At 42.2% G+C, this 20,756-nt stretch overlaps 1 protein-coding gene across 1 annotated transcript; it reads right to left on the minus strand.

The window, feature by feature from the left end:
• Window positions 1–2,619: 2,619 nt before the first annotated feature.
• ODF1 (outer dense fiber of sperm tails 1) lies at window positions 2,620–6,829 on the minus strand. Its single transcript, XM_065397847.1, has 2 exons — window positions 6,534–6,829; window positions 2,620–2,935 (listed from the first exon to the last, which is right to left on the minus strand). Exons 1-2 carry the CDS (start codon window positions 6,827–6,829, stop codon window positions 2,620–2,622), a joined length of 612 nt encoding a protein of 203 aa, XP_065253919.1.
• Between the last annotated feature and the right edge of the window lie 13,927 nt (window positions 6,830–20,756).

The following is a 20,756-nucleotide window of genomic DNA, read 5'->3' on the forward strand; positions in this document are numbered from 1 at the left end:
TATCCAGGATCCCTCATGCCTGGCTGAGGTGGGTGAATCTGTCATGGAGGTCTTGTCTTCCTTACAGAACTTTGCCTTGTTTGAACGCAGCAGTAAAGAATCGAGTTAGCTGACAGGATACTGACCATGACTTTTGGGACAGTGTAGACAAGGACAAGTTGTGTGCAGCATTGTGTCACCTAACCATGAGTAAAGCCTGCATGTGTGGCGATACCAAAGAGAGAGCTGTGCAAATAACCAATTTTGTGATTTAGTGGCTGAACCAAAAAATAGAAATTCCTTCCAGGTTAACCCGAAGATAACATTTTTCAAATTTTTGATGAAACTAAGTCAAAAAAAATTGTTTTGGGGTTGATCGACACGTTTTGTTCAACCCAAAATGTTTTGGTTCTCAAGTTTTTTTACTTTTTATAAAAAATAAAATGGCAGTAAAATTCAAAAAGAAAAGTCATTGTGAATTGAAAAATCAAAATGTTTCAATTTGAAAATGTTGAAATAAAATGTTCTGATCTTTTTCAGTTGAAACAATTAGGCAAATTCTAAATGCATTTGTGAAATAAAATGTTTCGAACAATCTGAACATGCATTTTTTGGCCAAAAAAAAAAAAAAATCTAAAATTTTTGCTCAGCTCTAGTCAAGGTGCTTTACAAACACAAACCCACACAACACACCTGTGAAGCAAGGAAGTATCATTCACTTCTGCTGGTGGAAACCAGGCTGAAGGTCTCTGGTCGCAGAAAGTCTGCCAGGAGCAGGGGAATGGTGGCACAAACTGCTTACAAGTTCTCTTCTGCTGATGCAGTCCAGATCCATCTGGCACAACCCAGAAAGAGCGTGGAGCTGGCCAGGGAGGGGCAGGACCATGTCATCTAGGAAATGCATCAATTCCTTGGGCATTCTGTCTGTGAGACTCTTGTGGCCCTAAAAGGGCATTGCAATGCCTCATTGGAGTTGTAGTTTTGTGCCTTAGGCTTGGTCTACACTTACCCCCCAAGTCGAAGTAAGGTACGCAAATTCAGCTACGTGAATAACGTAGCTGAATTCGACATACCTTACTTCGAACTTACCGCGGTTCAGACGCGGTCCACACGCGGCAGGCAGGCTCCCCCGTCGACTTCGTGGTACTCCTCTCGTCTAGCTGGAGTACCGCAGTCGACGGGGATCACTTCCTGGTTCGATTTATCGCGTCCACACCAGACGCGATAAATCGAACTCCGAACTTCGATCCGCAGCCGTCGAACTACCCGGTAAGTGTAGACTAGCCCTTATACTCCCATTTTCCTGTATGGGCTCGGCTCTCTAACTGGTCTACATCTCCCATGATGAACCATGGTCAGGGAGTCCTGTGGGTACACTCCCACCACGAGAGGAGAAAGTGGTGCATCATGGAAGATGGACATAAAGCACCTAAAACTACAACCCCAATAAGGCATCACAGCACGATTTTGAATGCACCACTTTTTCTCCTCTTTCAATGGAAACAATTTCAATAGAAAATTTGCAACTCATCCTAGTTTTTGTTTATTTATACTAAAAATAAATATTATTTATTTAAATATACGGATACGCATATGGTATAACCTAGAAAACTAAAGTATATAAATATTCATGTCCATAATGCCCAGTAAATGTCTGAATGGAACTGCCTATTTTATTTCACCCCCTTTCGTAGCGAATGTAATGCAAAGGCAGTTGACAGTGCTGGAGAATGGAGAACGTATCAAGTACAGCATGAACAGTGGAGAAGTGGTATTAGTGAGACCATTAGTGGAACACTATGTCCATGTCTTGCGTCCACACTTCAAAAATGATGCTGACAAATTGGAAAGGGTTCAAGAAAGAGATATAAGAATGATTCAAGGTCTGGAAAATATGCCTTATAGTAAGAAACTTAGGAAACTGTCTATTTAGTTTACCCAAAAGGAAGCTAAGAGGTGACTTGATCACCTCTGTAGTGAAAAGATTTCTGTTAGTAGATGGCTTTTTAGCAGAAAAAGGCATAATGAGATCCATAGGTTGGAAGCTGAAGCTACACATATTCAGACTAGAAATAACCATTAAAATTAGCCATTGGAACAACTTACCTAGGAATATGGTGAATTTCCCATCATTTGATGCTTTTAAATCAAGACTGCATGTTTTTCTAAAAGATATGCTATAGCTCAAACAGAAATTATGGCCTTGATGGAGGAATTATTGGGTGAAATTCTATGGCCTGTGTTATGCAGAAGATCAGACTAGATGATCATAATGCCCTTCTAGGCTTAATCTCTGAAACAATGAGCAGTGGCAATGCCAGCTTCTGGAATTACGCTACACCTATGTGGGTCTTTTATTACCTAACAAGTTACCATAGTTTAGTATTTCTAACCATTTTTTATCTTTATATTGGATAATGTCCCTATTTCTTTTGACTGCTGACAAAGTCACAAGAAACCCTTCAAAATGAAACCAAAAGACTTGCACTCAAACAAGTAGTTTTGCAGCACTATCGTTTGTTTCTAAACTGGTCAGAACAGTTGCCAACTTATGCTTAAAAGGTAGAGTTAAAAAACACCGGAGGAGTTGCTTGTACTATGTACATGTACAGTACTACTGCTGCTCAGAGTCCACTGTCTTCAAATTAGACTCAGGAGGCAAGGGAAACACTTGCGTGGAGTTTCAATCTTCACCAAACTGTTAGGTCCTACAGTGTACATCACCTCCTCTTCATTTACCCCTGGAGGCAAGCTGATCTCCTTGGTAAGATTTGTGTAGTTGTATTCCTTCCCTCTTAGGGTCCTATGCTCCTCCTCGTGTTCAGCTGATACTTTAACCTTCCCATCTTTCACCTTCACTGTAACTTCCTCTGGGTCAAACCCCTTAACATCCATCAGAGCTAAAAGCTTATGGTCATGGCATGAGTTCAACATCCTATTAACTCTTCTTCGGATGCTGTAATAAAAAAAATAAAAACAAGAAAAGAAATTTAGGTCACCAAAAGTAAAAAGCCACCCATTCATCCAGACCACCCTAGAAGCTTTGGACAAATTTTTGAAATTCCTGTTGCTGAGGTCCTCTCTCTTAGCTACTTTCATTAATAATCAGGAATTTATCTCTAGGAAGTATCAAAGTGATTCTTTGTTGTGGGTAAGAGCTGAGATTACTTAATTCAGACATCTGTGCCTGGGTCCTGGTTTGAAATCATACCAAGAGGTATATAATAATGTAAATAATATAAAGATCCCATATTTTCAATATTTACAAGTAAAATATTGTATTGTCAAATATGGATATGAGGCAGCTTTATCTAGACCGTTAACCACATTTGAGGAGTTGACCTAGGAGTAAGCTGGAACAAAAGGTTCAATTTCTAAGATATCTATAATTTTTATTGAAAAAGATCTTGATAAGAAAACAATCAAGATGAAAAGATGGGAGAGAGATTTGGATAAAGAAATTGATCCGGATGAGTGGGTCTCTATGTGGGAAATGGGATAAACATCTTCAATTTGTGCAGCACATAAAGAATTTTTAAATAAATTACTGTATAGATGGCATTTGACACCAGGTAAGATCCATCATATTTTTGCTACTAGAGAGGCACTCTGTTGGAAGGCTTGTGGGGAAAGAGGAATATGCTTGTACATGTGGTGGTTGTATGCAGGAATTAGATGGTTTTGGGAGGAAATTATTAAAGAGATTCATGTTATGACAAAATGATGGCTTCCTGGAGATCCCCTGATTTGGTTACTTAATACTCCACTAAAGGATCTACACTTTAAACAAAATGACAAATTAATTTCTTTTTTATTGTTAGCAGCTAACTTTGTATGCCACATTATTACAAATGTGCCCCCCCCACCCTCCTCCTATGGAATTGTGGTATAGAAAAATATGTGTAATAGAAAACCTCAAATATGTACACAAGAGGAGAACTAAAAAGAGGATAGTTATTTAGAAATTTGGTCATCCTTTCTAGCATACTCAAGAGAGGTGGGCTCCCCACCCAGCAAACCAAAATCTTTACCAGGTTATTTGAATAAGTAATATATGATGTAGTATTGTTAACGTTTTATTGTAACATTGCCTTAATAAAACGTTTCAAAAAGTAAAAAAACAAGAACAGAGTTAAGATGAATTGAGTATACAGCATAGAATAAGAACATATTTATTTGATGACAAAAAAGTAAATCAAAGTGTAGGGTGTATTCTCATATATTAATGCAGATATGTGCATATTTTGATGCACATTACTTGTTGAATTGGCTACACCATCAATGAACAAACATCCATGTGCTTTGGTAATCAAGGGTTTGTGTGTTCTTAGGATGAGACAACTGTGAAGATGAAGAGTTCTGTCACCCTAAACACACAACAGCCAGCACTACTCATTAGCCAATAGACACCAATGCATGTCCACTTTACAAATCATCCTAAATTTTCAAATTAATGGTTATAATTAATTACATTTTCAAATGAGAAATTTTGTTAAATGTGATCTATACATAAGAGATACTTTTGACATGCACACACAAAATTAAATGTCTCCTTTGCAGAGCTAGGATGGTGGCTAATTGGGCCATTAAAATAACATTTTACAATGTGAAATGACACTATAATAAACCAAAAACATGACTCTCATTCAAACCATTTGCAAAATATCCAATAGAAGGTCCCAGTCTCAATTATAACAGACTGAATGGGACATAAGTTACCAAATTCAATAGATAATATGTGTGATGTAGGAGTATATAGGACAATAAATGATAAACTAGACACAGCAAGTCAGATGAGTTTAGCAGTTTATTACCAGTATAGTCCAGCTCCAGGAATATTATTCCTATTATACAAAACTAAGATGATTCAATTTAGCACAACATTTAGAATTATATTTTTCTTCCTTTGTGAGAGTTCATGAATTCTGTGCTGCTCCCTCCTTGGACTTTCTATTCAATCACTTAAGGAGACTTAATCTTAGGTGAATAAATGTTGTGGAAAAGGAGTGATATGATTGGAAACTTACAGCATCCATATGAGTTTCAGTGTTCTTTGAGAGAGGATGATATTTGATTTTTCTAGACTTGTAGGCTGAAATTCTTCTCTCGTGACTGTAGTCAGAGCAGTGCAAGCAGATGCATAAGGAAAATGTAGCCAATTCCAGAAACAGGGTGGCAAGGATTACACTATGGACCACTTGCATCTGAAGAAGTGAGGTTCTTACCCACGAAAGCTTATGCTCCCAATACTTCTGTTAGTCTTAAAGGTGCCACAGGACCCTCTGTTGCTTTTTACAGATTCAGACTAACACGGCTACCCCTCTGATACTATGGACCTGATACTTGGGCAAAACTCTCACTGAAGTTATTGGCCCAGATCCTGAAGCCCTCAATCTGTTTTTACTCAGGCAAACCTTTCATTAACTTCACCGGGTTTTGCATGAGTAGCAAGTTCAAAATTTGAAGTTATGCATTAAATTCTGACTTGAATTCAGGTGGTGAAAATCCAGAGTCTCTTCATGTACCAGCACCTCCTCCACCTCCTCCTGCAGCCTTTGGCATATGACGGGTAAAGGGGCTGTGACTGCACTACAGCTATTCTAAGATGGAGGAGCTGTTACAATGGAGAGAATTTAGAGCAGCCCGTAGGCTGCTCTCACTTCTGCTAGGGTTAGTGTAAAACCCAACCCAGAGATCAAGGATCACTATACAGCTCCCAGGGGCTTCCCTCTCCTCCAGCTCTGTCACATCCAGTGGAAACTAAGCACAGCAGAAAATATAAGCCAATATTCAATCCTTAGTGTGTACTGACAGCATCACATTTTTAACTGGCAAAATCAAAACCTCACCTCCAAGCACAATATTTAACAGAAGTTTAAATTTTGTGTAGGGGGAAAAACTGCAGTTAAATAAGATATATTAAAATAATGTATTAAGTAAAAACTACCAAAGTCCCCACCTCTTAATGAATATGATTCTGTCTCACTAGCAAAGGATTTTTTATCCCTTCTGGTTTTGGATTGCTCATTAACCCTTAATTCAAATGACAAGTATTTTATCATTTATCACAGCTTTTCATTTAGAACTAGATTCTGATTCCCTCTATACCAGTGTAAATCTGGAGCGCCATTGAATTCAATTTCATAATAAAAAATACCCAACTCTTAATAGATTGAGTTACTCTGGGTTTACAGTAAGATTGGAATCTAGCCCAAGACTAGATCTATGTATTCTCATTTAGTTTTACATGTAGTCTGACATTTAATTTGTTGCCTTAAATATTTTTAAATGATATCCTATTTCTTTTCCATAGTAAGACTACAATATTTAACACTCAGGCACTGCTTATATAATTACCTCCATACCTTCTAGACTACATCATTACAGTTTTTTACAAACTCTTACAGTTCCTACATTTCCCTGAAGTTGAGCTTTGTCTATTATCCTGTTTACCCATTTCCACTTTACTCAAAACTCAGCTGTCAAATTCCTTTCTTTAATTCAATTTAAAGAGTACTACTGGCTATAGAAAGCTAATAAATAAGCTCATTTACCTGTCCATTTCTCGCTCTGCCTCCAGTTTTGCTTTAATGGCTTTCCTCTCCCAAACTGTGAGGCATGATGGTGGATGGCAGTGTGGGTGTATAGCACACAGGCAATGTGGATACGGGTGTATTTCACACCCACAGTGTGGATGCAGGTGTATATCACACAAGCAGTGTGGATGCAGGTGTATATCACATAGGTAATGTGGATGCAGGTCCATCAGCCTCATCTGTCTCCTTATTTCTCTATCTGCCTTTCTCAAATCTCGCTTGGCATCTTCCAAAAAGCGACAGCACAAAGACATCTTAAAGCTTTAAACCATATTAACGTACGAGTACAACTTTTGATAACTTGCACTCGTGTGGGAAAAAATTGTCTTGCAAGCTCTGGCCAGAAGTTAGTTTTAAAAAACAATCTGCAGATGCTTTCGCTATATTCCAGCAGGCATTTTATGACATCATCAGCCTGCAAATGTGTCACAATCCTGCAGTTGGCATGGGAACTGCAATCAGTGGCTGTCTCCCAGAAAGCTATTAAATGCAAAACACTACATAAATTAAACACTCTGGTTGGTATTTCATACCCACACAAGTTAGTCAATTCAACATTCTGGATAATGTATGGATTCCCCAGCAACTGTAACTTGGCCCCATTGTACATACATATTATTTTGTGTCACTGTATATGGTGTCAGCTTGTACTGTATGCTCTTATAGAGTATTTTCTCACTCATAGGTAAAGTTTCAATCACAATATTGCATTAATAAAGTTATTCACATTAATTTCCTCTTTTTTTAAAATACAACATATGAACCAAAGCTGGGAGAATGTGCACAGGTGTTCTCAGCCCTTATATAGGCAAAATACTCTGTGGATCAAATCCTGAAGTCTTTATTCACTTTTTAACTCAGACTTTACTTAGATACTCAATCCCTGGTGTGGTTAGATGTGCTACCTGAAGCCTGCTGTTGACCACAAATATTTATAACGGGGGACGGCACATTTTTTGTAGGTTTTTTACAGCTGTCTTTAATGTTTTATTTTGTTTTCGTGCTTGCTGGTTTTGAACTGCTTGCCGCCATGCTAGGAGAGTAGGAGCATTTTAGGGCTTTGTAGGTTTTTTTGCTTTTTTTAACTTGTTTTTGTTACTTGCCCCGCCAATTTTGTGACATGTTGTTTGAACCATTTAACAGCCATGGTTATAGTTTGCAATGTTTTACATTTTAAGGCTACATTTTTTGCCCTAGCCTTACAGACTTTAGTTTATGTTTTTTTCCACTAATTTATATGGACCTTTTTTGCTAGCAACCCAGCACGTTCATACCTTATTACACTCTGTGGGGATTTGCAGGGAGGGGTTAAGGGGCTTTTCTGGCTTGTAGTTTTTCGTTATGCTAGATTGCGATTTTTACAGAGGACAGCTAGCTTACATACCAAATCAGTAGTCAGGAGTCACCAGTGTGGTTACATGTTTGGCTGCGTGTGTGTGTTTTTCCTGTGTGCTGCCCCAGCTCTGCACAGACAGCTGGCACAGCAGACCTCGAGCGAACCACCCAATGACTACAAGATCCATTAAGGTATGAAGGTGCCCAGCCAGGTTTATTGTTGACAAAGCATGGTAATAGCACCTGGCAGACTCTATGAGGATACTAAGACATGTACGTCTGTGACAATGAATGCAGTTCAATGAATGGCGGGACTTTCCATTCCCCACTTGGCTGGACCAAGACACTCTCTTAGAGATACCTTTATATACGCTGATACAAACCAGTTATGTACTGCCCTTCTGACATAGTTAGTTACTGCCCCCTGACGTGGCTAGTTATTACCCATTTTTTTGGTTAATAACTAGTTTAATTAAAACATTTTTATTAACATGGTTTAAACATGGTTTAATTAAAGCATTTTTATTTATCACACTGTTATGCTAACCTTATCTTTTAGAAGGGGTCAGTATGTTCCTGTTATCCTGGGGGAATGTTTTTGTACCATCCTTTATATCGCGATGTTTTGTTACCACTCTTCTGAAATTTGTTTGCGTAAGTACTTTGTGCCTCGCACTTCTTAAAAGTGTGTGTTTCTGCAATATCAGCCCTGTTCTTGCCAGATTCTGTAAACTTGCAAGCAGGCAGAGCCTGACATTTGCTTAAGCCTAATTTTTGCTAACTTTGCTTTATATTAGCAAAGCTTGCCCACTACTTTAGGTCAGGCCTCATACAAGGGCTTATATCTCAGGCTTTCTTCCTACTATACTTGGCTTTATAGACCATGGAGGTCCTTGGCCATTGTCACAATTTGCCCCCACCTCTGTCTGTCAATGCCGTATTTTTCCCATGGATGGTAATGCACATAAAGAGCTCTTAGGTCTTGCGCAATATTATTCATCCATGTTCTCATTGGCTGGCCACGAGGGTGGATACCCTAAGGTTGTCCTCCCACGAGAGGCTTAGCTGGCCTGTCTTATGTCATCGTAACTACATGCCCAGCCCACTGAACTTCTTGGGATTTCAACTCAATCCTTACTGCGTCAAAATTCCCACTGACTTCATTGCCTTCAGAGCCTCACTTGAGTCAGCAGTGACTTAAAAGTGTGAAAGGAACTTTGCCTGAACAGTAACACAATTACTATCCCTCTTAAAAAATGATTCCATCAGTGTTCACCTACCTGGTACTTTTGTTGTTGCTTCACTTACCACAATCTTGAAAAAGAAAAAAATGTAAATTAAAGAGAGATGTACTGTGTATGCTGATTTAAGACAATGTGGTTATTGCTTAGAGTTACAGTGGATTGATTCCATTGTCAAAGTGGTACTTGAAGGTACAATGCAAGCACTTCCCTATGTATCTATCATGTGCTCATCCCTACAGTATCTGAAAAAGAGATTATGGCCCAGATTGTCAGCTACGTTACAGTCCCTTTATGCCAGTGTAAAAGTAGGGAGCCCTAACCCCTAGCGAATATCTAGCACAGGTAGATTTTGTATGTGGCATAGGGTTGGTAACAGCTCTACAGCCTAGGACATGTAGCCAGGACATGGCAGGGTCAAGGGGGAATGGCTAGATGCACTCCACTATTGTCAGCTGCCAGAACAGCCTGTTGGGGCTGAGGGCAGCCAAGTGTAAATTAGAGTATCCCTGAGACTGCTCTGACTTACACCTAGGGTTAAACAGGGCCCTGGCTGGTCTGAGAATATGAAGAGGTGCAAAAGTGGCATCAAACCACTTTTGTCACCTCCATCAGGGCCTATGCTGAGCACAACGTGACCATAACTGAGAAACTGGCCCTTTTTATTGGTTATTTGGAGACTTTCGGTTTGTATTGTTTGGAGTTCAATTATCTAGGTTTAATATTTTTGTACTAACTGGAAAAGGCTACTTTATTGTTATTGTAAATAGTTTCCCGTTTTTTGTATGTTAATGCTCTGTGCATATCTGCATGTCTTAGTGGGGGAGGCACTTTTCAAATTGTCAAGAATATTCAGACATGGATGCCTTCATTTAGTTCCTAAATCTATAGGAGTCATTAAGGTGGCTTAGTTCAGGCACTCAAGATTGAAAATGTTGGCCTTGAAAAATAAAATGATCATTTATTGTTTTCATGCTCATCTACCTTATTGTCAGTGACCAGGATGTGGGCAGTAGTGCCTAGTGGTTGGAGCAGGAGTTATTGGTCATTAGTCATTAGTGTTAGAGTCGGAGTCACAGGCCAGACTCCTGAGCCAATGCTCATAGCTGGAGTCAGAACCCAGAGTCAGAGGCCTGATCTGATGTCAGAAATCAGAGCCAAGGGTCAGCATTGGGTTACCTGAAGTGAGACAAGACAGGGGCAAGACTGGGAACAAGGAGCTACTGCAGCTGTGTGCAAGCATTTTGAGCAGCAGCTAAACTGCTGCTGGGATTAAGAACCAGTTTGCTGACCCTTCTTATCAGTCAGGCAGTGTAGCCAATCAGGCAGCCTATTATAGGCCAGCTGCATTTTTTAGGAGACTGGCTCGGATTCCTGACACTAGTACCTAAATAGTTCAACTAATATCAGCTGATCCAGGTACTCACCTGGTCTACCTGACCTTTATAGCTCTTGCATCCACAGGCTTTTTCTTACTCAAAGTATCACATCAACAATGAGTAACATCATAGTAAGAGTGCATGATATTTCAGTCAACAAGAGAACAAGGAACAAACTGCAGCACATGTATAACCCATTCAGAATAATATAGAAGCATTTATTTGAGATGACAGTTTTACCTTTTCAATACAACGGTATGATGAATAGTAATGTCTATTTGCTCAGTGAACTTTGGAGCAATTTTCTGAAGCAGCATTACAATGACAAATGTTTCTGAGTCACAAGCTGATGCCTTTAAGGGCTTTTGCAACTACAATCTTCCTCTCATGTTGTTGCATCAGTTATTGCTGAAAATGACATGTATGAGTATTAATCTGAGCTGGATGCCACTAGCATTGCTATAGATTTGCCTGACTCACAGGGGGGAAAAAACACCCCACTGGCATAGCTAAAAGTAACTGTGAGCAGCATAACTCAAAGAAGGTTTAAAGCTAATACTGCTAGTTAATTAGCATCTGTCCACAAGGGTTTATTCCACTCTGCAGAGCATTTTCTAGCTCAGTTCTTCTAGGTGACTGAGCTAATAGCTCAGGAATTGCCACAGCATAAGTCTATCAGACACTGAACATGACATCTAACTGAAAGCCATTTCCTGCTGTTCTAGAATAGCCCAGCTGAACATGTTAAGCAGGATGGGAAACACAAAAGGACTCTTAAGTCACATTACTTCTTTAGGGCCTGATTTTCAAAGGTGCTGAACACTCACACTTCCTGTTGACATGACCTAGAGTTGTGAGTGCTCAGCACCTCTGAAAATAACTGCTTATAATAGGTTGAAGTACCACTAAGAATTTATACTCCTGCATTGTTCAGAAGTTGACTGAGGCCTTATCAAAAGAAGTGGAGCATGTTCCTTTATGAGGTGTCTGACAAAACATCCCTTTCCCCAGATGCTATAATGAAGCTGGGCTGATTGAACCTGAAGAACTGATGCCAGATGTTAATCATGGAAACATCAGAACACTTCCCTGTAATCAACCACATGCTGGAATGCATTGACCTTGATGAATATATTCAGAGAGGCGACTAACGCCAGGTGCCATTGTTACAGGAGGAAGAACTGAAAAATGGGATAACAGAGTGGACCTGCTTCTCCACTGTCCTACACTCTGTGTTCTCACTTACACCTGTGCAAAGTGAGTCTCCAGGGCTATCTTTCTGACCCACACTGCACTCCTTCTGCACCTGTGTCAATCACAGCACAAAGTGCAAGACAGTGGAGAATTAGGCCCTAAGTGGTCACTTGCTTTTCAAAAGAAAATGGTTTAAAAGCACGGCTTAAGGACCCACACAAGTTAACACCTTTCTGGGGTTTTACCCCAGCTTCAAGCACTTCAGGGAAACAAATGCCAGCTTACCATGGAGAGCTGCCACCTGATGCAAGAGTTTGCTTCTGAATCACTCACTGTTGCATCAGATAGAGGTGAGCCGGCCTCCTCCCCTGGGCTGAGCAAATTGAACACCGTGACCCTGCAATACATCCAGGCCTGTCAGTCAGATGACTGAGGGAGAAATCCTTGTCTAGCAGAAGATGAGGTGCAACAGGACAGCCCGAGTGGAGGAAAGTTGTTAAAAGTAGGAAAATAAAATCCTTGAAACTTTATTTTGGCTCTCAGGACTTCTTCCTCCTTTTGTCCCTCAGAGCCTCATCTCTGGGATGCCTTCATTGTCCAAAAAAAAGGCTCCAAATAGAATCTCATTTTTTCCGTCAGTGCTATGTCTCCTTTCATCACTGCTGAGAGATGCACAGTGCTCTGTTGGCTTCACAGACTGTGTCCTCTGCCTCTCTACACTTCTGGCCTTTGCCATCCCAGACAGTGAGAGATCAGCCCTAAAAATCAGACCCAGCCGGAACGAGAGGGCCAGGGGACCATGGCCCTCCCACTTTTGGAAAGTGGACAGACCTGGCCCATCCTCTTTCCGCCACAGGACCCACCCCTGCCCCTCTTCTTCCCCCCCAGAGCCCCATGGCAGCTGGAGCCCGGCTGGGGAGCCTGGGCATCTGTGAGGAGCTGCGGACCCTCCACCTGCCAGGGGTGGGGGGCCTGAGAGCAGTCCCCGGCCTGTGTCCCTGCCTCCCAGGACTGTGCCCAGGGCAGGTGGAGGGTCTGCGGCTCCCCACAGCTGCCTGCACGGCTCTTACCATGGCTGGGCTGTGGCTCCAAGGCCCTGCCCCCAGCTGAGCCAGGTCGCAGGCAGCTGTGAGGAGCCACAGACCCTCCATCTGCTCTGGGCGGGAGGCCCAGGGGTGGGGACACTGGCCGGGAGCTGCTCTTGGGGGCCCCCCGACCCAGGGCAGGGGGAGGGGCCTGGGCTTCCCTGCCCTGCTCCAGCTTCCAGCTTGGCCTGGGACAGGGCCTCAGAGGAGGAGAGGAAGGGCAGGGGTGGGGCCATGGAGGGAGCGAGGGCACCTAGGCCCCCCACTTTTGGAAAGGCTTTGCCACCCCTGAAAGCTCTAACAATGGATGCATTGATTGGCCTACTAATTGTTTCTGTGTATTTTTAGAGTATGCCTGCTGTAATATGACCATTTCAAAAATAAAATGTATTTATTTATAAAAACCAAATACCTGTTTACATACAAATATTTTGTAACTGCAGTAAGATACTCCAGGGTGCAGGACTGGAATTAGCATCAGGCAACCCAGGTGACGGGCTGGGGTGCAAGGCTTGGGGGGCGCCAGGCTCAGTGTGCTGTTTTTGTTGTTAGCGCAAAGGGGAAATTAGAATGTTGGAAGTAAAATGTTTCAAGTATTCCATATGTGGATTCATTTTTCACTAACCTCCCAGAATGTTCTGGACATTTGTTGAATCTCATGAAACCTTCCAGACTTTCTGAGAATTATATTTTTCTTGAACCGTCCTAGAATGTGGTGAGCCATGCCCTCGCAGAGATGTAAGGGGCGCGGCGTGGCCAGTCAGTCAGTGAGATATAAGAACAAAGTGAAGTAAGAACCCAGCTGTGATGCTGTGAACCTTGTTTTATTGTGTAATTGCGAAAGTGTACTTGTGTTTTAAGACTTAAAGTGTGTACTAGCGACTAATCAAGGACATATTTAATGAGATGCCAGAGATATCCTATCGAACCCCGATCTACGCAACAATATAAAATAAATACTGTTACTTCATTTGCCATGCTTAACACGTAATATTTGATGACTTTCTAAGACTGAGGAACATAGACTTTTGCTCTCACTAATGCTTTCTGTTTTTCCGGGTAGAAAATAAAGATACCCCCGAAGAAGCCTTCAGGTGCTCAGTATTAGAAGCAAAAAATCTAGTTTGCAGCCGGGGTAAATCTGATGGGAAATGAATTTTTTGTATTTGCTTATATATGGCATGAATAAATACAGATTTACAGATCCTAGTGTGCAAATTTATCATCTTATATGACAGGGATAAATCATGCATGCAAATTGTGCATCAAAGTAATGAAATGGGCTACAAATGCAATAAAAAATAAGGTATTCGATAGTTTAACAAATGGGAGGGAGGGCACTGAAGACGCTCTTCACCTGGGGTGCCATTTGGTCTAGGGCTGGTCCTGCCAAGATGTTTCATGCTCAGGTATTGTCCCTTCTTGGGTGGTTACTGTACTCAGCCCTCAGGCTACCTAGTCTAAATCCTCTAGACTTTCCAGGGATAGGACATTCACAAGAGCTCAGCGGTGGCCCAATTCTATTCCCCATTGAGCTCAATGGTACAGCTCCCGTTGACTTAAATGGGAGCAGGGTTAGGCCAGCGCTGAACATTTCTGACTATGCCATCCAAGGTTCACAACCTTTTTTCTTTGAAAACTCCACCCTCCAAATCTTGGGCCAAATTCAAAGGCGAATCTAAGAGAGTTTAAGTAAGTTTAGCAGGAGCCTAAGTTGGATAACTTACACCTTTTTTCAGGCCCCCCCCACCCCACCCCACAGCATGTATATTGCACCAGTTTAGACTCCTGCTACACTCACCATCACTGATCAATATCTAACTTACACCCCCCTTTACACATTGCCTCTGAATCTGATGTTCTGAGGATAAGAGCATCTAAACTGCTGTAACCCATCTGCTGAATGTCCAGAAGAGAGGAGTATAGCAAGAAAAGCAACTAACAGGAGGATGTAAGAAGGGCTTGAGGCCATATTCTGCAGGCTTCTCCGTATGTTACTTAGATCTGTTTATATACCAACTTATTGAAATATAAAGAAGCTTATCAGTCTACAACAGTCTTACTGAGCACAACGGGGTCTGACACCCTCATACTCTTTGCTTCTGAATTTGTAACTAAATGACTGTTTGTAGCAGCGGGTCACAACCGTCTCCTTCTGAAGTGTGTCAAGGCTACTCTTGGTTGACCAGAGTGGTTGTTGCACTCCATCCCCCTCGAGGATGAGTGTTTGCCTCTCTATTTCTGTCAGCCGAAGAACTAGAGACTGAGTTTGCATCCTGAAGTTAGAGTCATATGTTGTGCTACTGCCAGACTGCATGGCCATCACAAAGACCAATTATCTCAGGCAAGAAGTTTCCTTCCTTAGCAGAGGGCAACCTTCTCCAGATTATGGCAGGGCTTTCACAGGCTTTTCCTGAAATCGATTTGTGCCAATGAAAGAAAAGACCTAAGGGATGAACCTGCTCATGGGAAGGACATTTTACTACTGCACACCATGGTTATTCCTTTGTGACTAATGGCCAGAATAGCATCAGACCAGAAGATTTCACAATAAAAAAGTAAATAGTATCTGAGTATATCTGTGGCAATGGACACACACCCGTTGATAAGACTCTGTAAAGTGGGCATGCTAATATTTTGCCAGAGGCCTCTGTCAAGGACAATATTTATTTGGTGAAAGAGGTACAAAGTGCTCTCATTGTTTACTATATTACTACTTTAGGCCAGGTCTACACTACAGATTGATATTGGTATAACTACGTTGCTCAGGGGTGTGAATTTATATGGACCTAACCCCCCATGTAGACAACACTATGTTGGTGGGAGGTGCATTAACTACGCCAATGGGAAAAGCTCTTCCATCAGCATAGTAGCTTCACCTAAGCGCTACAGAGGCGCAGCTGCACTACTGATGCAGCATATTAAGTGTAGACCTGCCTTGAGAGTCACGTTTTCCTAAGGTTTGAAGCATATGAATGACTATTATTACTATAATAGGGCATTGTAAACTTCTGTGGTACTTTGCATACATCGAAAGAGAAATGTTTTCTACCCGAAAGCCTACAGTCTAATTAGGATAAGACAATTCAGGGGAAATGCCTCACCTGTGGGAGGATATTATGCACAGCAATGGTCAAAGAGGCAATGTGAATATAAAGGGGGCCTGAGGACCAGCACAGAGAACCAAACCATCTATGTGGATGCACTGCAACCTGCAGGATTTCCTGTAGCACGGGCTACTCTTGTTTTTCCCAGCTATTATATTAGTTAAACTTCAATGTTCAATGGTAAAACCACAAAGAAAAAGCTTTGTTAAAAAACAGTTAAGGTTATTTAAGGAGAACACCTGCCCACACAAACCCTTAAAAGTGAGGAAATGTAGACTTACTCAATACACCATAATTCCCAAATATCACATTTACCAGAGTCACTCACCCCTCTCTCTATATATGTTCCATCACCTCCAATATGTACAGCAGCACTATGCATTGACCATATTCCCTGACTATGCGCTATAATAGAAAGCCTTAACTCTACCTCAGCAACATCAATGTAAACTGTATGATGTGTTATTTTCTCAAGGCTGGCTTTGCAATAAATCTAAAGAGAGAGATAATTTTATGGTAATTTTAATTTTAATGGTGATTTTTATCCATAACATTTTCCTTATATTTTATTATTCATAAAAGGTATAACTTCATTCAAAGACAGCCAATGTGTGAACAATCCCTGTTTCTTTACCTTTCTGACTTTAATTTTTTTTTCTTTAACATTCCAACATTCTCCAGCATCTTTGACTCCACTTGAAAGATTCTGTCAGGAGTTCTGTCTCGCATGGTAAGAATTTGAATCATTTATTTCATACAGGAGGTTTTCTTTGCCAAGTCACATGTGAAGCGATGAGATCTGGAACAAACCATTCAAACAAAGTACTGAGCTAAATCTTTCTGACAGAATCCTAGGGGTGCAGCCGGCACACGCTAATTTTAATGAAGGAAATTGAACAAACAAACGTGTTAAAATAACATTGCATCTGTGCATGAAAAATCTCAAATGCAAAAATAACTGGAGTTAAACCTGCCTTGATTCATTTCAATAACCAGGACTAGGTACATTACAACACATACAGGCCCAGACTCAATGAACCTGGCATAGGCAGGTAAACCCCACCTCCCTATTCTAGCCTGGGAGAGTATTCCCCATGAAGGGGGGCCGGTAATGCCACTGATCCCATCCTCCCTCAGCATTCTCATGAGGAAGAGGAGCAGCATTAGTGTACAGCCAGGACTCTACATGAGCCTTGCCATTAGAAGCTGCTGTGGATATGTTGAATCAACACATTTCCTGCCATACCCCCTCCCAACCAGCACCAGCCACTTTTTGGGCTAGGCGGGCTCCTCACCTGTTATGCACCCCCCACCAGGGCCGGCTCTAGGCACCAGCCCTCCAAGCATGTGCTTGGGATGGCACTTTCCAAGGGGCGGCACTCCGGCTCCTTTTTTTTTGTTGCTTGGGGCGCAAAAAGCCGGGAGCCGGCCCTGAGCGGAGGTGAGCTGCGGTGGTGGGGGGTGCGGGGAGGGACGCAGGAAGTAACCCGGGGGGGGGGGGGCAGAGGAACCGCTCCCTCCCCAGCTCACCTCCGCTCCACCTCCGGCTCCTCCCCCGAGCGCGCCGCCACTCCGCTTCTCCCCCCTCCCTCCCAGGCTTGCCGCGTGAATCAGCTGTTTTGTGGCAAGCCTGGGAGGGAGGGGGGAGAAGTGGAGCGGCGGCGGCGTGCTCAGGGGAGCAGGCAGAGCGGAGGTGAGCTGCGGCGGTGGGGGGTGCAGGGAGGGCCGCAGGAAGTAATCCTGGGGGGGGGCAGAGGAACCACTCCCCCGCAGCTCACCTCCGCCTCCTCCCCCGAGCGTGCCGCCACTCTGCTTCTGGGAGGGAGGGGGTAGGAGGGGAAATGCGGCGCACCTGGGGGAGGAGGCGGGGCCGGGGATTTGGGGAAGGGGTTGGAATGGGGCGGGGAAGGGGCGGAGTTGGGGCGGGGTCCGGGGGGTCGCGGGAAATTTTTTTTGCTTGGGGTGGCAAAAAACTTGGAGCCGGCCCTGCCCCCCATAAAAGGGTGATTGCTGGTGCTTTCTGCTGACACAGCTTCCTCATCTGGCAGATTTTCCATTTAGCTAGACCCTCTCCCTTGACAAGCGCAATCTAGCCTGTAGTACTTTACCAGAAGGTCCTGCAACTCTGGGCAACCACCACTGCCTACGCAGAATGGTTCTTTACGGCTATGGAGTGTTACAGTGCCTAGACCCAATGGGACTGAATGAAGAGTACTGTGGCTAATGTACAAGGACCTTATTGTTGTGAGTTTAAGCCATGAACAATATTTTCACGTTTTAAAAAAAATAGTTAATTTAATTGTCTTAGACGTGTAACTTGTTATATTACAGCACACATTGCACTAAATAAATCATATTACGAAATGCTGCTTAATAAAAAGGATCATTTCTTCATATAAGATGTTTTTACGTAGCATGAGAATTCCACTAGAATATGTCTTAAGCTCTTATGCAGTCTAATGGAATCTCATATCATTCATTGTATTGATGATTTGAACTATTCCTCATATGAAAAAATGAAATGCTTCTCTGTGGCATCTTGGCCCCTGCCACAACATTCAGTCAACAGTCCACTGCACAGCGAGGGGGGACTATTACAATAACCAGCATCAGCAACAGTCACAAAGCCATTAGGATCGTATGATCCTGGTCAGTTTCCCTCAGAAGCCACTCCACAAATAAAGCACTGCTGCTCACAGTCCAAGTGCTACTCTTTTGCTGTGGATAGCAGCCTTACCCAGACAGAGGAAAAGAGAAAAAGAAGTAGGAAATGAAAATTAAGCTGGTCTAAAGTCTGGGATTTTCAATATTCAGCCTTGGACAAGTGCCATGAAAGAACTGCCAGAGTGAGGGACAAGGGTATCCTATTGACCATGCTTTATACCACTGGAAAGCTGAGAATCTCAGCTTGCCAAATATATAAATCATTCCCTTCTAGCCCTGTCAGGTCATAATACATCTAACTCAGAAATCACATGATTCTAATTATCATCTTCCTTTCCCCCCTCCTCTTCATTTAAAATATTGGCAGTCACTCTCACAAACTACAAAAATTATAGATTACTAATACAAGATGAAATTCCTACTGAACTCAGTGGAGTTTCACTACTTACACCAAGTCTGGATTTGTCTCTAACATTTTAAACCTTTGAAAGCTGGAGTTCCAAGATGCTTTGACATGGTATAAAGCATGGGTTTCTAGTTCTAGCGGTTTGGACATCTACACTTAAACCACCACAGAAGTGAAGTGGAAGAAAAGGAAAGTTGTTATCAGAATACCACAACTGTAAGCTCCCATATCTCATGTCCCGTCAGGGCTAGAAATGCTGGAGGCTAGTACAAATGCTTTTGGGCAAAGTAAATATTTCCAAGTCCTGGCCCTGAACCAGTGACCAGACAGAAAAGGCTGAAGAAGGAACTGAGAGGGAACCACCAATCCAGGCAAAGAAGGAAGAGTAGGGAAAGACAAAGAAAGGATACAGCAGAAATAACAGCAGTTGTCCTAAGAGCATGCAACCAAAGATTAGATGTGAACTACTAAAATAAATCTTTGGTAGCCCACTAGACTACTATACAACAACAGACCAATTTGCTCCCTCCTGCAAACCAATCTAAAGAGATTAGTTGAAAACTTGAAACCTGTTAATAGGCATCAAAGGTGCTGATATTTTTCTAATTGGTGGTCCATGAAATAGAGCTCTTGTGGGGACTGAGATCTTACTGGCCATTAGAACGAATACCCATTATTTATTTGATTGATAGGTTATCTTGGGGCCTCGCTAGATTTAAATTGAGACATTCAAATCGCAAGAAGAGAGACCAAAGACTGTGCTCCCCTGCAGCTTTGCCAGTGAGTCAGGAAACCAGGGTTTAATCATTTGAGAAGGCCTGGGAAAGAGGTAATATTTGGAGGAATTTCTAGACATGGCCCTGGTTGTGCTTGATCATATATCTGCAGAGAGTGAATTCTGGAATTGTGGCCTCACTGCCAAAAAGCTCTGCCACCAGCATTCACAAACTTCCTCTCTCTAGCCAGCAAGTGACCTTTATTGTATGAGAGACAGCTATATGTTAAAATAAATTATAGGAGGAGATCCCCCCAAGCTTCTACATAGACCCTTGCTCTGTTGGTGCTTGGATGACATCTCATGCAGCACCTCCCCTTCACCACTATGCTTCTTAAAGTCCTAGGGGGAATACCACAGTATGATTACCATTGACTAATAATTCTTCATAAAATCAGTTAAAACAAGGGTATCCATCATGTTGTCATAGGCACATCCTGAGGATCTGAATTTGGAACATCTTTTTTGGCACTAAATATTCCAAAGTCCTCACAAAGTACCAGTTTGAGATCTTTATTGGTGCTGCCAACCAACCTTTTAAAGTTATAAAATGATGACCTGAGTTGGAAAATGTGGCTGAATCCACTCTCAGACCTGAGCTGCAGGTCATAAACTAAACCACAGTGTAGAGCCCTGAGTAACTTGCAGCATTGTATTCACTTTATTGCCATCCCACGTTACAGGCTGACAATATTTTTTTCCTGTCTCCATAGCTGTGTGGAGTTTTCTTCAGAATTTTGGTATTTCTTGCTCAACTTGTACTTGAGTGGAGGGATGGGGCGGAGGGTGATGGACTGGATGATCTAATAGGTGTTTTCCATCTCTTACTTTTATGATTCTTTTATAAATATCTATGTGGTAATAATCTTTACTGCTCTGTTATAAGCTTTGAGCAGAAGTATGCACCTGCTTTTGCTTTGTTAAGTGCATCACGTGTTTGTGTGTCCTTGTTAGAGCACCTCAACTTATAAAGCCTGTTACTGACTGTTCCTAGA

This window comes from Emys orbicularis, chromosome 2, assembly GCF_028017835.1.
Source record: "Emys orbicularis isolate rEmyOrb1 chromosome 2, rEmyOrb1.hap1, whole genome shotgun sequence".
Lineage (NCBI taxonomy): Eukaryota > Metazoa > Chordata > Testudines > Emydidae > Emys > Emys orbicularis.